At 59.9% G+C, this 16,995-nt stretch overlaps 3 protein-coding genes across 4 annotated transcripts in view; 1 reads left to right on the top strand and 2 right to left on the bottom strand.

Annotated features, from left to right (window-relative positions):
• Window positions 1-3,872, bottom strand: part of LOC138734945 (voltage-dependent calcium channel gamma-4 subunit-like) — an 11,993-nt gene extending 8,121 nt beyond the window's left edge. The window contains 1 exon segment of the mRNA XM_069882770.1: window positions 3,699-3,872. Coding sequence (XP_069738871.1) covers window positions 3,699-3,872 — 174 coding nt within the window.
• Window positions 3,873-5,198: 1,326 nt separating this feature from the next.
• On the bottom strand, window positions 5,199-12,863 carry CACNG7 (calcium voltage-gated channel auxiliary subunit gamma 7). Of its 2 annotated transcripts, XM_069882762.1 has the most exons (5): window positions 12,662-12,863; window positions 9,269-9,355; window positions 7,285-7,425; window positions 6,084-6,229; window positions 5,199-5,470 (listed from the first exon to the last, which is right to left on the bottom strand). In XM_069882762.1, the coding sequence occupies exons 1-5, from the start codon at window positions 12,855-12,857 to the stop codon at window positions 5,213-5,215; spliced, it is 828 nt and encodes a 275-aa protein (XP_069738863.1). In that variant the 5' UTR covers window positions 12,858-12,863; the 3' UTR covers window positions 5,199-5,212. The 2 variants fall into 2 exon arrangements, with proteins under 2 accessions (XP_069738863.1, XP_069738864.1); XM_069882763.1 differs by lacking the exon at window positions 9,269-9,355.
• LOC138734941 (uncharacterized) lies at window positions 9,847-12,065 on the top strand (the record flags this gene model as incomplete). The annotated part of the gene is made up of 3 exons (XM_069882766.1): window positions 9,847-9,893; window positions 10,513-11,217; window positions 11,558-12,065. Coding segments are annotated over exons 1-3 (1,260 nt in total), but the record flags the coding sequence as incomplete, so codon positions are not given.
• Window positions 12,864-16,995: the final 4,132 nt, after the last annotated feature.

Raw genomic sequence — 16,995 nt, 5'->3', positions numbered from 1 at the left:
GGGGGGGGAAAAAAAAAGAGGGGGGGGTGTCCAAAAAGGAGGGGGCGGGGCCTGGAAGGTTCGGGGGTGACGTCACTAGGGGGCGGGGCTTGTGCCGGGGGGGGGGACGTGGGGGGGGAGGGGAGCGGGGGAGGCTCGGTCGCCGTTGCCATGGAGACAGGGATGCTGCGGCGTCGCCATGGCAACCGCGAGGCCACGCCCCCCCCGGGCGGTGGGAGGGGGGGCCTGCTCCCCCCAGCTCTTAATTACCCCCCTTAGCCGTTAATTACCTCCCTTAGCCCTTAATTACCCCCCTTAGCCCTTAATTACCCCTCTTTAGCCCTTAATTACCCCCCTTAGCCCTTAACTACCCCCCTTAGCCCTTAACTACCCCCTCTTAGCCGTTAATTACCCCCTTAGCCGTTAATTACCCCCCTTAGCCCTTAATTACCCCCTCTTACCTCTTAATTATCCCCCTTAGCCGTTAATAACCCCCTCTTAGCCTTAATTACCCCCCTTAGCCCTTAATTACCCCCCTTAGCCCTTAATTACCCCCTCTTAGCCTTAATTACCCCCTTAGCCCCCTAATTAACCACCCCTTTAGCCCCTTAATTAACCCCCCCTTGCCCTTATTAACCTCCTTTAGCCCTTAATTCCCCCTTTAGCCCTTAATTACGCCCCTTAGGCCCCTAATTAACTCCCGTTTAGCCCCTTAATTAACCACCCCTTTAGCGCTTAATTACCCCCCTTAGCCCCTTAATTAACGCTCCCTTTAGCCTTAATTAGCCTCTTTTAGCCCCTTAAATACCCCCTTAGCCCTTAATTACCCCCCTTAGCCGTTAATTACCCCCCTTAGCCGTTAATTACCCCCCCTTAGCCGTTAATATCCCCCTCTTAGCCCTTAATTACCCCCCTTAGCCGTTAAATTACCCCCCTTAGCCCCTAATTAACCACCCCTTTAGCCCTTAATTAACCCCCCTTAGCCTTAGTTAACCTCCTTTAGCCCTTAATTCCCCCCTTTAGCCCCTTAATTACCCCCCTTAGGCCCTAATTAACTCCCCTTTAGCCCTTAATTGACCACCCCTTTAGCGCTTAATTACCCCCCTTAGCCCCTTAATTAACGCTCCCTTTAGCCCTTAATTAGCCCCTTTTAGCCCCTTAAATACCCCCTTAGCCCTTAATTAACCCCTTAGCCCCTTAAATTAACCACCCTTTAGCGCTTAATTACCCCCTTAGCTCCTTAATTAACACTCCCCTTAGCCCTTAATTAACCTCCTTTAGCCCTTAATTAGCCCCTTTTAGCCCCTTAATTAACCCCCTTAGCCCCTTAATTAACCCCCTTAGCCCCTTAATTAACCCCCCTTAGCCCTTAATTAGCCCCTTAGCCCTTAATTACCCCCCTTTAGCCCCTTAATTAACCCCCCTTTAGCCCATAATTACCTCCCTAAGCCCCTTAATTACCCCATTTAGCCCTTAATTACCCCCTTAGCCCTTAATTAGCCCCTTAGCCCTTAATTACCCCCTTTAGCCCCTTAATTAACCCCCTTTAGCCCATAATTACCTCCTAAGCCCTTAATTACCCCCATTTAGCCCTTAATTACCCCCTTAGCCCTTAATTACCCCCCTTAGCCCCTTAATTACCCCCATTTAACCCCTTAAGCACCCCTTTTAGCCCTTAATTAACCCCCTTTAGCCCTTAATTATGCCCTTTAGCCCTTAATTAACCCCCTTTAGCCCTTAATTAGCCCCTCTTAGCCCTTCATTAACCCCCTTTTAGCTCTTAATTACCCCCAGCCACTTACTTACTCCCCTTTAGTCCTTAATTACCCTCCCTTTCGCTCTTAATTACCCCCAGCCACTTGCTTACTCCCCAGCCCCTTAATTACCCCCTCTTAGCCCTTAATTGCACCCCCCAACCCCTAATTACCTGTAGGGGGCCTCTAATTACCCCCATCAGCCTCTAATTGACCCCCCCAGCCCCTAATTACCCCTATCAGCCCCCCCAGCCGTTAATTACACCCCCCAATCCCTAATTGCTCCCCCCCGCTTCCCATGGGGGGGAGGGGAGGGTCCCTGGGGGGCAATTTGGGGTCCGGGGGGGGGGAATTTAGGGGTCCCGGGGGGGATTTGGGGGTCTGGGGGGGGGGCGGAATTTGGAGTCTGGGGGCGATTTAGGGGTAACACGTGGGGGATTTTGGGGTCCCGGGGGGGATTTGGGGGTCTGGGGGGGGGGGGGCGGAATTTGGAGTCTGGGGGCGATTTAGGGGTAACACGTGGGGGATTTTGGGGTCCCGGGGGGTGGATTTTGGGGTCCCGGGGGGGGATTTTGGGGCTCACACGACACGGGGGGGGGGGGTCGTAATTTAAATCCTTTATTGCAGTCGCTCCCTATTTACAAATCATGGAGGGGGGGGGCAGCAAAAACGGGGGGGGGCCCCCCCCTAAAAGCCAAGGGGACCCCCCCTCCCCCAGCCCCGCTGCCCCCCCCCCGCTGCCCCCCAACTTTGGGGGGTGTTTAACCCCAACCCCCCCCTCTATTTATTTTTTTTTGGGGGGGGGGAAGCTACATATGGAAGCCATTTTATTGCCAGAGGAATTGGGGAGGGGGGGGCTTGTGCCCGACCCCCCCCCTAAATTTGGGGAACGCGAGGCTCCCCCCCACCCCAAAACCGCTCCCCCCTCCCCCCCCCACCCCCCCACCCCCCCCAAGAAGGACCCCGCGTCTGCTCCCCCACCCCCAAGGCCCCCCCCCCCCCTAATTTGTGCTAACGAGAGCCGGCAGCCGACCCCCCGTGGACCAGCCACGCAGGTTGGGGGGGGGGGGGACACCCCGAAATTGAGGGGGGGGCGGGGCGAAGCATCGCTGAAGCCAAAGGGGCTCAAAAGCAGCTGAGAAGCCGGTGGGGGGGGGGGTGACCGGGGTGTGTGTCCCCCCCCAAGGTCCTCTCCTGGAAGGGCCCCCACCAGCCAGGGGTCACGAGGAGGTGCTAAAGATGGCGGCCGGGCCACTTCCTGCCTTGCGTGGGCGGCGATTGGCTGGAGAAGATGGCCGCTGGGTGACTTCCTGTCCTGTCTTGGCCATAGCGGTGGGACAAGATGGCCGCCGGGTCACTTCCCACCTATTGGTGGCCACGGGGGGCCAGAAAACATGGCCGCTGCCTCACTTCCTGTCCTTTCTTGGCCATAGTGGTGGGACAAGATGGCTGCTGGGTCACTTCCTGTCCACTGTTGGCTATGGATGACAAGAGAAGATGGCCGCTGGGTCACTTCCTGTCCACTGTTGGCCATAGCGGTGGGACAAGATGGCCGCTGGGTCACTTCCTGTCCTTTCTTGGCCATTGCAGTGGGACAAGATGGCTGCTGGGTCACTTCTTGGCCATGGATGACAAGAGAAGATGGCCGCTGGGTCACTTCCTGTCCACTGTTGGCCATAGCAGTGGGACAAGATGGCCGCTGGGTCACTTCCTGTCCTTTCTTGGCCACAGGAGCCAGAAAACATGGCCGCTGGGTCACTTCCCACCTATTGGTGGCCATGGATGACAAGAGAAGATGGCCGCTGGGTCACTTCCTGTCCACTGTTGGCCATAGCAGTGGGACAAGATGGCCGCTGGGTCACTTCCTGTCCTTTCTTGGCCACAGGAGCCAGAAAACATGGCCGCTGGGTCACTTCCCACCTATTGGTGGCCATGGATGACAAGAGAAGATGGCCGCTGGGTCACTTCCTGTCCACTGTTGGCCATAGTGGTGGGCCAAGATGGCCGCTGGGTCACTTCCTGTCCACTGTCGGCCATAGTGGTGGGCCAAGATGGCCGCTGGATCACTTCCTGTCCTTTCTTGGCCACAGGAGCCAGAAAACATGGCCACTGGGTCACTTCCTGTCCACTGTTGGCCATAGCGGTGGGACAAGATGGCCGCTGGGTCACTTCCTGTCTGTTCTGGGCCACCGGGGTTGGGCCAAGATGGCCGCCGAGCCACCCCCTGCCCCTTGGTGGCCGCGGTGGCCGTGGTTGAGGTGCCAAGATGGCCGCCGAGCCGGGTCCTGGGGGTCCCGCTTGTCCCCAGTGTCATCAACCCCCCCGGTGGCCCCAGAGGTCTCTGTCCCCAAATCCTCCTCCAGCCCTGGTGGCCCCTGATGTCTCCAGCCCTGGTGGCCCCAAAGGTCTCCTCCAGCCCTGGTGGCCCCAGAGGTCTCTGTCCCCAGATCCTCCTCCAGCCCTGGTGGCCCCAGAGGTCTCTGTCCCCAAATCCTCCTCCAGCCCTGGTGGCCCCTGATGTCTCCTCCAGCCCTGGTGGCCCCAGACGTCTCCCCCAGCCCTGGTGGCCCCAGACGTCCCCACGCTCCCTCCCAGCCTCCCCAGGTCCCCGTGTCCCTCCCCCTCCCCGTGTCCATCCCCGTGATGTCCCTCCCCCTCGCCGTGTCCCACCCCCGTGATGCTCCTCCCCGTGTCCCCGTGTGTGTTCCTCACCCTCCCCGGGTTCCTCCCTCTCCCCACGTCCAGCCCTGTGAGGTCCTTCACCCTTCCCTCAGCCCCACGTCCAGCCCCATGATGTTCCTCAACCTCCCCATGTCCAACCCCATGACGTTTCTCCCCATGTCCCCATGTTCCTCACCCTCTCCATGTCCATCCCCATGTTCCTCACCCTCCCCACGTCCATCCCCATGATGTTCCTCAACCTCCCCATGATGTTCCTCAACCTCCCCATGATGTTCCTCACCCTCCCCACATGATCCTCATGATGTTCCTCCCCACGTCCAACCCCACGTCCATCCCCATGATGTTCCTCACCCTCCCCATGATGTTCCTCAACCTCCCCATGATGTTCCTCAACCTCCCCATGTCCAACCCCATGACGTTTCTCCCCATGTCCCCATGTTCCTCACCCTCTCCATGTCCATCCCCATGTTCCTCAACCTCCCCACATCCATCCCCACGATGTTCCTCAACCTCCCCATGATGTTCCTCACCCTCTCCACGTCCATCCCCATGTTCCTCACCCTCCCCATGTCCATCCCCACGATGTTCCTCACCCTCCCCATGATGTTCCTCACCCTCCCCACGTCCATCCCCATGATGCTCCTCAACCTCCCCACGATGTTCCTCACCCTCCCCACATGATCCTCATGATGTTCCTCCCCATGTCCAACCCCACGTCCATCCCCATGATGTTCTTCCCCCTCCCCATGATGTCCCCCTCCCTCCCCACGCCCCCCCCCCCCCCCCCGTGTCCCCCCCTAGCAGGGCGAGGTGGAGAGGTGCCCGTGCTGGGGGTACTTGATGGCGGGGGGGTAGTTCTGGGTCATCTGGATGGAGACGTCGGAGGAGGCGTCCGAGGGGCTGCGGGCGCGAGGCCACGCGCGGGGCTGGAGAAACTGGCCCGACAGCCCCGAGCAGGCGCTGAGCCGGGGCCGGAGAAGACCCGCCGGGGCCCGATAGAGCTCCTCCTCCGCATAGCGCTTGGTGAACAGGTAGACGGACATCACCCCGGCCCCCTGGAGGACATGGAGACACCTCAACGGGGAGATGGAGACACCTCAACGTGGAGGAGATGGAGACACGTCAAGGTGGAGATGGAGACACGTCAAGGTGGAGATGGAGACACGTCAACGTGGAGATGGAGACACGTCAATGTGGAGATGGAGACACGTCAATGTGGAGATGGAGACACGTCAAGGTGGAGATGGAGACACGTCGATGTGGAGATGGAGACACGTCAACGTGGAGATGGAGACACGTCAAGGTGGAGATGGAGACACGTCAAGGTGGAGATGGAGACACGTCGATGTGGAGATGGAGACACGTCAACGTGGAGATGGAGACACGTCAAGGTGGAGATGGAGACACGTCAAGGTGGAGATGGAGACACGTCGATGTGGAGATGGAGACACGTCAACGTGGAGATGGAGACATGTCAAGGTGGAGGAGATGGAGACACGTCAAGGTGGAGATGGAGACACGTCAAGGTGGAGATGGAGACACGTCAATGTGGAGATGGAGACACGTCAAGGTGGAGATGGAGACACGTCAATGTGGAGATGGAGACACATCAACGAGGTGGAGATGGAGTCCCACCACCCCCACGGAGGAGGAGCTTGGTGGCCGCACCTCTTTGAGGAGGAAGGAGGAGGCGGCGAAGGCGAAGGACCATCCGTAGCGATACTGGAAATACTGCTCGGAGCCGCTGGGCCGGTTCATCACCTCGTCGTTGATGCTGGAGATGTAGAGCACCAGGCCCACCACCAGCGAGAGCCCTGCGGGGGGGGAGCCCGACCTCACCTCCCACACCCCCCGGCTCACCGAGGGGGGGAGGCGGAGGTCCTTGGGGTGGGGATGGAGGTCCTGGGGTGGAGATGGGGGTCCTGGGGTGGATATGAAGGTCCTTGGGGCGGATATGGAGGTCCTTGGGGTGGATATGGAGGCCCTTGGGGTGGATATGGAGGTCCTGGGGCAGATATGGAGGTCCTGGGGTGGATATGGAGGCCCTTGGGGCGGATATGGAGGTCCTTGGGGCAGATATGGAGGCCCTTGGGGCGGATATGGAGGTCCTTGGGGCAGATATGGAGGTCCTTGGGGTGGATATGGGGGTCCTGGGGCAGATATGGGGGTCCTCGGGGTGAATATGGAGGTCCTCGGGGTGGATATGGAGGTCCTCGGGGTGGATATGGAGGTCCTTGTGGTGGATATGGAGGTCCTTGGGGCAGATATGGAGGTCCTTGTGGTGGATATGGAGGTCCTTGGGGCAGATATGGAGGTCCTTGGGGTGGATATGGGGGTCCTGGGGCAGATATGGGGGTCCTGGGGCAGATATGGAGGTCCTCGGGGTGAATATGGAGGTCCTCAGGGTGGATATGGAGGTCCTTGGGGCAGATATGGGGGTCCTGGGGTGGATATGGGGGTCCTGGGGCAGATATGGAGGTCCCTGTGGTGAATATGGAGGTCCCTGTGGTGAATATGGAGGTCCTTGTGGTGAATATGGAGGTCCTCAGGGTGGATATGGAGGTCCTTGGGGCAGATATGGAGGTCCTTGGGGTGGATATGGGGGTCCTGGGGCAGATATGGAGGTCCTGGGGGTAGATATGGAGGTCCTTGTGGTGAATATGGAGGTCCTTGTGGTGAATATGGAGGTCCTGGGGTGGAGATGGAGGTCCTTGGGGTGGAGATCTTGGTCTTGGGGTAGTTTGGGGGGGTCAGGGGGAGCAGTTTTGGTTCTGGGGGGTGGTGGCGGGGCAGTTGGGGTCCCCGTGGGGCAGTTGTTGGGGTCCCCGCGGGGCAGTTAGTTGGGGTTCCCGCGGGGCGGGCGTCTCACCGGAGAGGATGAAGAAGATGCCCGAGACGAAGGCCAGGAGGGTCCTCTGGGGGCGGATGTGGCCCACGTTGCTGATGACGAAGGCCGTGAAGACGAGGAAGAGGCTGACCATGGGGAACGGCGTCGCCGCCCGCACCGTCTCTGCGGGACACGCCGCTCAGACCCGGCCCCACCACGGGCCCCGGGGACCCTATGGAGCCCCCGGGGACCCTGGAGACCCTATAGAGACCCTATAGAGCCCATAGAGACCCTATGGAGACCCCGGGGACCCTGGAGACCCTATAGAGACCCTATAGAGCCCATAGAGACCCTATGGAGCCCCCGGGGACCCTAGAGACCCTATAGAGCCCATAGAGACCCTATGGAGCCCCCGGGGACCCTGGAGACCCTATAGAGACCTTAGAGACCCTATGGAGCCCCCGGGGACCCTGGAGACCCTATAGAGACCTTAGAGACCCTATGGAGCCCCCGGGGACCCTGGAGACCCTGTAGAGCCCATAGAGACCCTATGGAGCCCCCGGGGACCCTAGAGACCCTATAGAGCCCATAGAGACCCTATGGAGCCCCCGGGGACCCTGGAGACCCTATAGAGACCTTAGAGACCCTATGGAGCCCCCGGGGACCCTGGAGACCCTGTAGAGACCTTAGAGACCCTAGAGAGCCCTCAGAGACCCTAGAGAGACCCTAGAGAGCCCATAGAGACCCGAGAGAGACCTTAGAGACCCTATAGAGCCCTCAGAGACCCTAGAGAGGCCATAGAGCCCATAGAGACCCTAGAGACCCTATAGAGACCTTAGAGACCCCAGAGAGGCCATAGAGACCCTGGAGACCCCTTAGAGACCTTAGAGACCCCAGAGAGACCCTAGAGAGCCCATAGAGACCCGAGAGAGACCTTAGAGACCCTATAGAGCCCTCAGAGACCCTAGAGAGGCCATAGAGACCTTAGAGACCCCATAGAGACCCTAGAGAGCCCATAGAGACCTTAGAGACCCCATAGAGGCCATAGAGACCCTAGAGATCCCATAGAGCCCATAGAGACCTTAGAGACCCTAGAGAGCCCCCAGAGAACCTAGAGAGGTCATAGAGACCCTAGAGACCCCTTAGAGACCTTAGAGACGCTAGAGAGACCCTAGAGACCCTATAGAGGCCATAGAGACCCTAGAGAGCCCATAGAGACCCTAGAGACCCTATAGAGGCCATAGAGACCCCATAGAGCCCATAGAGACCTTAGAGACCCTAGAGAGCCCCCAGAGACCCTAGAGAGGCCATAGAGCCTATAGAGACCCTAGAGACCCTATAGAGCCCTCAGAGACCCTAGAGAGGCCATAGAGACCCTATAGATCCCATAGAGACCCTAGAGACCCTATAGACCCTAGAGAGGCCATAGAGACCCTAGCGACCCTATAGAGACCCTAGAGACCCTATAGAGCCCATAGAGACCCTAGAGACCCCATAGAGACCCTATAGAGCCCATAGAGACCCTAGAGACCCTATAGAGCCCCCAGGGACCCTAGAGAGGCCATAGAGCCCATAGAGCCCCTAGAGACCCCATAGAACCCCTAGAGACCCTATAGAGGCCATAGAGACCCTAGAGACCCTATAAAGGCCATAGAGACCCTAGAGACCCCATAGAGCTCATAGAGCCCATAGAGACCTTAGAGACCCCATAGAACCCCTAGAGACCCTGTAGACCGTATAGACCCTATAGACCTCATAGAGGCCATAGAGCCCCTAGAGACCTTATAGAGCCCACAGAGACTCTAGAGAGCCCCTGGAGACCCTATAGAGTCCATAGATACCGCAGAGAGCCCATAGAGACCCTATGGACCCTGTAGAGCCCATAGAGACCCTAGAGACCCCATAGAAGCCCCAGAGAGCCCTTAGAGCCTCTATGGACCCTATAGATCCCCCCTAGACCCTATAGGTCCCCTACGGAGCCCTTATAGCCCCCTTATAGCCCCCTATAGCCCCCCCGGTCCCTCACTCAGGATGTTCTCCGTGTTCTCCGTCACCAGGTTGATCTCCGGCTCCAGGAAATATTCGGAAGCCACGCAGCGTCCCTTCTCCCGACCTGGGGGGGGGGGTGACACCCTCAGGGACCCCCCCAGATCCCATAGGGTCCCCTTGGATCCCCCCAGGGCCCCCCCAGATCCCATAGGGTCCCCTTGGATCCCCCCCAGGACCCCCCAGATCCCATAGGGTCCCCTTGGATCCCCCCAGGACCCCCCAGATCCCATAGGGTCCCCTTGGATCCCCCCAGGACCCCCCCAGATCCCATAGGGTCCCCTTGGATCCCCCCCAGGACCCCCCAGATCCCATAGGGTCCCTTTGGATCCCCCCCAGGTCCCATAGGACCCCCAGGATCCCCCCCCAAGGAACCTTCCAGATCCCACCAGGTCCCCTTGCAGCCCCCACCCCCAAGAATCCCCTAGACCCCCCCAAGACCCCCAGGATCTCCAAGACCCCCAGAACCCCCAAGACTTCCAGAACCCCCCAAGACCCCCAGGACTTCCAAGAGCTCCAAGACCCCCAGGACCCCCAGAACCCCCCAAGACCCTCAAGATGTCCAAGACCCCCAAGACTTCCAGGACCCTGAGAACCCCCCAGAGGCCTCCAGGACTTCCCAAGATCCCCAGGACCCTCCAGGACCCCCAAGACCTCTAAGACCCCCATGACCCCCAAGGCTTCCAAGACCCCCAGGATCTCCAAGATCCCCCAAGACCCCCAAGCCCCCCAGGACCCCGAAGACTCCCAAGACCCTCCAGAACCCCCCAAGACCCCCAGGACTTCCAGAATCCCCAAGACCCCCAGAATCCCCCAAGACCTCCAGAATCCCCAAGAACCCCAAGATCCCTGAGACCTCCAAGACCCCCAGGATCTCCAAGACCCCCAGAACCCCCAAGACTTCCAGAACCCCCAAGACTTCCAAGAGTTCCAAGACCCCCAGGACCCCTGAGACTCCCAAGACCTCTAAGACTCCCAAGACCGCCAGGATCTCCAAGACCCCCAAGACCCCCGGAACCCCCAAGACTTCCAGAACCCCCAAGACCACCAAGACTTCCAAGAGCTCCAAGACCCCCAGAACCCCCCAGACCCCCAAGACCTCTAAGATTCCCAAGAGCCCCAAGACTTCCAAGACTCCTGAGACCTCCAGACCCCCCCAAGACTTCCAAGACCCTCAGGATCCCCAAGACCTCCAGACCCCCCCAAGACTTCCAAGACCCTCAGGATCCCCAAGACCTCCAGAACCCCCAAGACCCCCAAGATCCCCAAGATCCCCAAGACCTCCAGAACCCCCAAGACTTCCAAGACCCCCAGGACCTCCAAGACATCTAAGAACCCCCAGACACCCAGGATCGCCAAGACCCCCAGGATCCCCAAGACCTACAGAACCCCCAAGACCCCCAAGACCCCCAGGATCCCCAAGACCTACAGAACCCCCAAGACCCCCAAGACCCCCAGGATCCCCAAGATCCCCAGGATCCCCAAGACCTCCAGAACCACCAAGAACCCCAAGACCCCCAGGATCCCCAAGACCTACAGAACCCCCAAGACCCCCAAGACCCCCAGGATCCCCAAGATCCCCAGGATCCCCAAGACCTCCAGAACCACCAAGAACCCCAAGGTCCCTGAGACCTCCAAGACCTCCAAAACCCCCAAGACCCCCAAGATCCCCAAGACCTCCAGAACCCCCAAAACCCCCAAGATCCCCAGGATCTCCAAGACCTCCAGAACCCCCCAAACCCCCAAGACCCCCAATACCCCCAGGATCCCCAAGACCTCCAGAACCCCCAAGACTTCCAAGACCCCCAGCTTCTCCAAGACCTCCAGAACCCCCAAGACCCCCAGGATTTCCAAGACCCCCAAGAACCCCAAGATCCCTGATACCTCCAAGACCCCCAGGATCCCCAAGATCTCCAGGATCTCCAAGACGTCTAAGAACCCCCAAGACCCCCAAGATCCCCAAGACCTCCAGAACCCCCAAGACCCCCAAGATCTCCAACACTTCCAAGACCTCCAAGACCTCCAGGATCTCCAAGACATCTAAGAACTCCCAAGACCCCCAAGACCTCCAACACTTCCAAGACCTCCAGAACCCCTGAGACCCCCAGGATCCCCAAGACCCCCAAAACCCCCAAGACCTCCAAGACCCCCAAGACCTCCAGAACCCCCAAGACCCCCAAGATCTCCAACACTTCCAAGACCTCCAGAACCCCAAGACCCCCAAGATCTCCAAGACCTCCAGAACCCCCAAAATCCCCAAGACCCCCAGGATCTCCAAGACCTCCAGAACCCCCAAGAACCCCAAGATCCCTGAGACCTCCAAGACCCCCAGGATCTCCAAGACCCCCAAGACCTCCAAGACCCCCAAGACCTCCAACACTTCCAAGACCTCCAAGACCCCCAAGACCCCCAGGATCCCCAAGACCTCCAGAACCCCCAAAACCCCCAAAACCCCCAAAACCCCCAAGACCCCCAAGACCTCCAGAACCCCCAAGACTTCCAAGACCCTCGAGATCCCCAAGACCTCCAGAGCTCCCAAAACCCCCAAGACCCCCAAGACCCCCAGGATTTCCAAGACATTTAAGAACCCCAAGACCCCCAGGATCCCCAAGACCCCCAGGATCTCCAAGACCCCCAAGATCTCCAACACTTCCAAGACCTCCAAGACCCCCAAGACCCCCAGGATCCCCAAGACCTCCAGAACCCCCAAGACCCCCAAGATCTCCAACACTTCCAAGACCTCCAAGACCCCCAAGACCCCCAGGATCCCCAAGACCTCCAGAACCCCCAAGACCCCCAAGATCTCCAACACTTCCAAGACCTCCAAGACCCCCAAGACCCCCAGGATCCCCAGGACCTCCAGAACCCCCAAGACCCCCAAGATCTCCAACACTTCCAAGACCTCCAAGACCCCCAAGACCCCCAGGATCCCCAAGACCTCCAGAACCCCCAAGACCCCCAAGATCTCCAACACTTCCAAGACCTCCAAGACCCCCAAGACCCCCAGGATCCCCAGGACCTCCAGAACCCCCAAGACCCCCAAGATCTCCAACACTTCCAAGACCTCCAAGACCCCCAAGACCCCCAGGATCCCCAAGACCCCCAGGATCCCCAAGACCCCCAAGATCTCCAACACTTCCAAGACCTCCAAGACCCCCAAGACCCCCAGGATCCCCAAGACCCCCAGGATCTCCAAGACCCCCAAGATCTCCAACACTTCCAAGACCTCCAAGACCCCCAAGACCCCCAGGATTTCCAAGACCTCCAAGAACCCCAAGACCCCCAGGATCCCCAAGACCCCCAAGACCTCCAACACTTCCAAGACCTCTGAGACCCCTGAGGTTTTTTTTTGGGGGGGTGGTGGCCTCCGTACCCGCGAAGAAGCAGACCCTCCAGAGGCCGGCGTGCAGGGCCATGCGCACCTCGGTGCTCTGGTTCTGGGGGAGCACCACCCCCTCCTCCATGTAGAGCCAGTAGTCGGTGCTGACGGCGATGCCCACCAGCAGCAGCCCGCAGGCCCCGAACACGCTGCTCAGCAGCGTCAGCGCCCGGCTGCTGCACGAGCTCATCCTGCAGCCTGCGGGGGACGCGGGATGCGAGGGGTTAAGGGGGGCAGCGAGGGGTTAAAGTGGGCAGGAAGGGGTTAAAGGGGGAGAGGAAGGGGTTAAAGGGGGAGAGGAAGGGGTTAAAGTGGGTCTGGAAGGGGTTAATGGGGGACAGGAAGGGGTTAAAGTGGGGTAGGAAGGGGTTAAAGGGGGAGAGGAAGGGGTTAAAGTGGGGCAGGAAGGGGTTAATGGGGGACAGGAAGGGGTTAAAGTGGGGTAGGAAGGGGTTAAAGGGGGAGAGGAAGGGGTTAAAGTGGGGCAGGAAGGGGTTAAAGTGGGTCTGGAAGGGGTTAAAGGGGGAGAGGAAGGGGTTAAAGTGGGTCTGGAAGGGGTTAATGAGGGACAGGAAGGGGTTAAAGTGGGGTAGGAAGGGGTTAAAGGGGGAGAGGAAGGGGTTAAAGTGGGGCAGGAAGGGGTTAAAGTGGGTCTGGAAGGGGTTAAAGGGGGAGAGGAAGGGGTTAAAGTGGGGAGGAAGGGGTTAAAGGGGGAGAGGAAAGCATTGAGGGGGGCAGGAAGGGGTTAAAGAGGGGCAGGAAGGGGTTAAAGTGGGATAGGAAGGGGTTAAAGTGGGTCTGGAAGGGGGTTAAGGGGGGCAGGAAGGGGTTAAAGGGGGAGAGGAAAGGGTTAAAGTGGGGAGGAAGGGGTTAAAGGGGGATAGGAAGGGGTTGAAGAGGGTCTGGAAGGGGTTAAAGTGGGTCTGGAAGGGGTTAAAGTGGGATAGGAGAGCATTGAGGGGGCAGGAAGGGGTTAAAGAGGGGGAGGAAGGGGTTAAAGTGGGATAGGAAGGGGTTAAGAGGGGCAGGAAAGGGTTAAAGGGGGAGAGGAAAGGGTTAAAGAGGGTCTGGAAGGGGCTAAGGGGGGCAGGCGGGTCCTCGCACGCCTCGCACACACAAACACGGCTCCTCGTGCAAACACGGCTCCTCGTGCAAACACACATGTCCCCGTGCAAACACGGCTCCTCGTGCAAGCATGGATCCTCGTGCAAACATGCGTCTTCGTGCAAACACGGCTCCTCGTGCAAAACCAGATCCACGTGCAAACACACGTCCTCATACAAACAGGAATCCTCGTGCAAACACGCATCCTCGTGCAAACACGGCTCCTCGTGCGCGCGCGTGACCTCGCACACACGTGTCCTCGTGCACACACGTGACCTCGCGCACATGTGCCCTCGTGCACACACGTGTCCTCGTGCAAACACAGCTCCTCGTGCACACGCACCCTCGTGCACACGCACCCTCGTGCGCGCGAGCGTCCTCGTGCAAGCGGGGCCTCGCGCCGAGGCCTGACCCTCCTGTTCACACACGCACGCGTCCTCGTGCAAACACGCGCGTCCTCGTGCAAACACACGGGTCCTCGTGCAAACACACGCGCGTGTGTCCTCACCCGCTCACGGCGTCGCCGGCTTCGCTGTCCCCAAGGCCCCCGGCGCCATCGGACGGACAGACGGACACGCAGGGACGGACGGACAGACGGACACGGGGCTGGGGGGGGGGGGGGGGGAGAAGGTGCCGGACAGACGGACACGGGGGCTGCGGGAGGACAGACAGACAGACAGAGGGACAGAGGGATGAAGGGGGGGGGGGATGCGGGACAGACGGACAGAGGGAGAGGACGCGCTGAAGGACGGACAGACGGACAGGGGGGCAGGAGGAGCCGCAGGACAGACGGACAGGGGGAGAGGGGATGCGGGACAGACGGACAGGGGGGTGCGGGGGGGGATGCGGGACAGACGGACAGAGGGAGGCAGGAGGGGATGGGATGAAGGACAGACGGACAGACAGATAGGGGGATGCAGGAGGGGATGGGATGAAGGACAGACGGACGGACAGGGGGGTGCAGGAGGGGATGAGCTGAAGGACAGACAGACAGACGGACAGGGGGGTGCAGGAGGGGATGGGATGAAGGACAGACAGACAGACAGAGGGATGAGATGAAGGACAGACGGACAGACGGACAGAGAGATGCAGGAGGGGATGGGATAAAGGACAGACAGACAGACGGGGGGTGCAGGAGGGGATGGGATGAAGGACAGACAGACAGACAGAGGGATGAGATGAAGGACAGGCGGACAGACGGACAGGGGGGTGCAGGAGGGGATGGGATGAAGGACAGACAGACGGACAGAGATGCAGGAAGGGATGAAGGACAGACGGACAGATGGACAGAGAGATGCAGGAGGGGATGGGATAAAGGACAGACAGACAGACAGGGGGGTGCAGGAGGGGATGAGCTGAAGGACAGACAGACGGACAGAGGGATGCAGGAAGGGATGAGCTGAAGGACAGGCGGACAGACGGACAGGGGGTGCAGGAGGGGATGGGATGAAGGACAGACAGACGGACAGAGATGCAGGAAGGGATGAAGGACAGACGGACAGATGGACAGAGAGATGCAGGAGGGGATGGGATAAAGGACAGACAGACAGACAGGGGGGTGCAGGAGGGGATGAGCTGAAGGACAGACAGACAGACAGAGGGATGCAGGAAGGGATGGGATGAAGGACGGACAGACAGACAGACAGAGGGATGCAGGAAGGGACGAGATGAAGGACAGACAGACGGACAGAGGGATGAGATGGAGGACAGACAGACAGACAGAGGGATGCAGGAAGGGATGAGCTGAAGGACGGACAGACAGACAGAGGGATGCAGGAAGGGATGAGCTGAAGGACAGACAGACAGACAGACGGACCGGGGGGGGGTGGGGGGGGGATGCGGGACAGACGGACACGGGGGTGGGGGGTCGGTTTGAGGGGGGGGATGCGCTGGAGGACGGCCGGCCGGACAGACAGACGGACAGAGAGAGGCCCCGGCGGCTCCTGCGGACGGACAGACGGACGGACGGACAGACGGACGCGGCGCTGGCGGCGGCTCCGGCCCCGGGGGGGGGGGGGAGGGGGAGGGGGGGGAGGGTTTTTTTTTGGGGGGGGGGAGGGGCTTGTGTGTGTGTGTGTCCCCCCCCCACCCCGTGACGTCACCTTAAAGGGGCCGCGCGACCCCCCCCCCCCCGAGAGGGAATTGGGGGACCCCCCCCCCTCAAAGAACCCCCCTAGAGAAGCAGAAATTGGGGACCCCCCCCTCAAAATCCCCACACCCCCCCCACCTCCAATGGAGCCAGAAATGAGGGACCCCCCCCCAAAAAAAGGACCCAGAAATTGGGGACCCCCCCCAAAAAGGACCCAGGAATTAGGGGACCCCCCCTCAAGACCCCCCCACAATGGTCTCAGGAGTTGGGGACCCCCCCCAAAAAAAGGACCCAGAAATTGGGGACCCCCCCCAAAAGGACCCAGAAATTGGGGACACCCCCCAAAAAAGGACCCAGGAATTAGGGGACCCCCCTCAAGACCCCCCCCAATGGTCTCAGGAGTTGGGGACCCCCCCCAAAAGGACCCAGAAATTGGGGACCCCCCCAAGGACCCAGGAATTAGGGGACCCCCCCTCAAGACCCCCCCTCAATGGTCTCAGGAGTTGGGGACCCCCCCCAAAAGGACCCAGAAATTGGGGACCCCCCCAAAAAGGACCCAGAAATTGGGGACCCCCCCAAAAAAAGGACCCAGGAATTAGGGGACCCCCCCTCAAGACCCCCCTCAATGGTCTCAGGAGTTGGGGACCCCCCCAAGGACCCAGGAATTAGGGGACCCCCCCTCAAGACCCCCCCTCAATGGTCTCAGGAGTTGGGGACCCCCCCCCAAGGACCCAGAAATTGGGGACCCCCCCCAAAAAGGACCCAGAAATTGGGGACCCCCCCAAAAAAAGGACCCAGGAATTAGGGGACCCCCCCTCAAGACCCCCCTCAATGGTCTCAGGAGTTGGGGACCCCCCCCAAGGACCCAGGAATTGGGGACCCCCCCAAGGACCCAGGAATTAGGGGACCCCCCCTCAAGACCCCCCCTCAATGGTCTCAGGAGTTGGGGACCCCCCCCCAAGGACCCAGAAATTGGGGACCCCCCCCAAAAAGGACCCAGGAATTAGGGGACCCCCCCCAAGACCCCCCCTCAATGGTCTCAGGAGTTGGGGACCCCCCCAAAAAGGACCCAGAAATTGGGGACACCCCCAAAAAGGACCCAGAAATTGGGGACCCCCCCATTCCCCCCCCCAAA

The sequence above is a fragment of the Phaenicophaeus curvirostris genome, unplaced genomic scaffold (assembly GCF_032191515.1).
Source record: "Phaenicophaeus curvirostris isolate KB17595 unplaced genomic scaffold, BPBGC_Pcur_1.0 scaffold_327, whole genome shotgun sequence".
Lineage (NCBI taxonomy): Eukaryota > Metazoa > Chordata > Aves > Cuculiformes > Cuculidae > Phaenicophaeus > Phaenicophaeus curvirostris.
This window is presented reverse-complemented; position numbering and strand designations above follow the sequence as displayed.

Bases quoted from the DNA above. Each gene is read 5' to 3' on its own strand.
- CACNG7 (XM_069882762.1), bottom strand. From the start codon at position 12,857: ATGAGCTCGTGCAGCAGCCGGGCGCTGACGCTGCTGAGCAGCGTGTTC. The intron at 7,426-9,268 runs GTGAGGGACCGG...CGTGTCCCGCAG, and splicing joins GAACACGGAGAACATCCTGA to AGACGGTGCGGGCGGCGACG. The intron at 6,230-7,284 runs GTGAGACGCCCG...CCCCCCCCGCAG, and splicing joins CATCTTCTTCATCCTCTCCG to GGCTCTCGCTGGTGGTGGGC.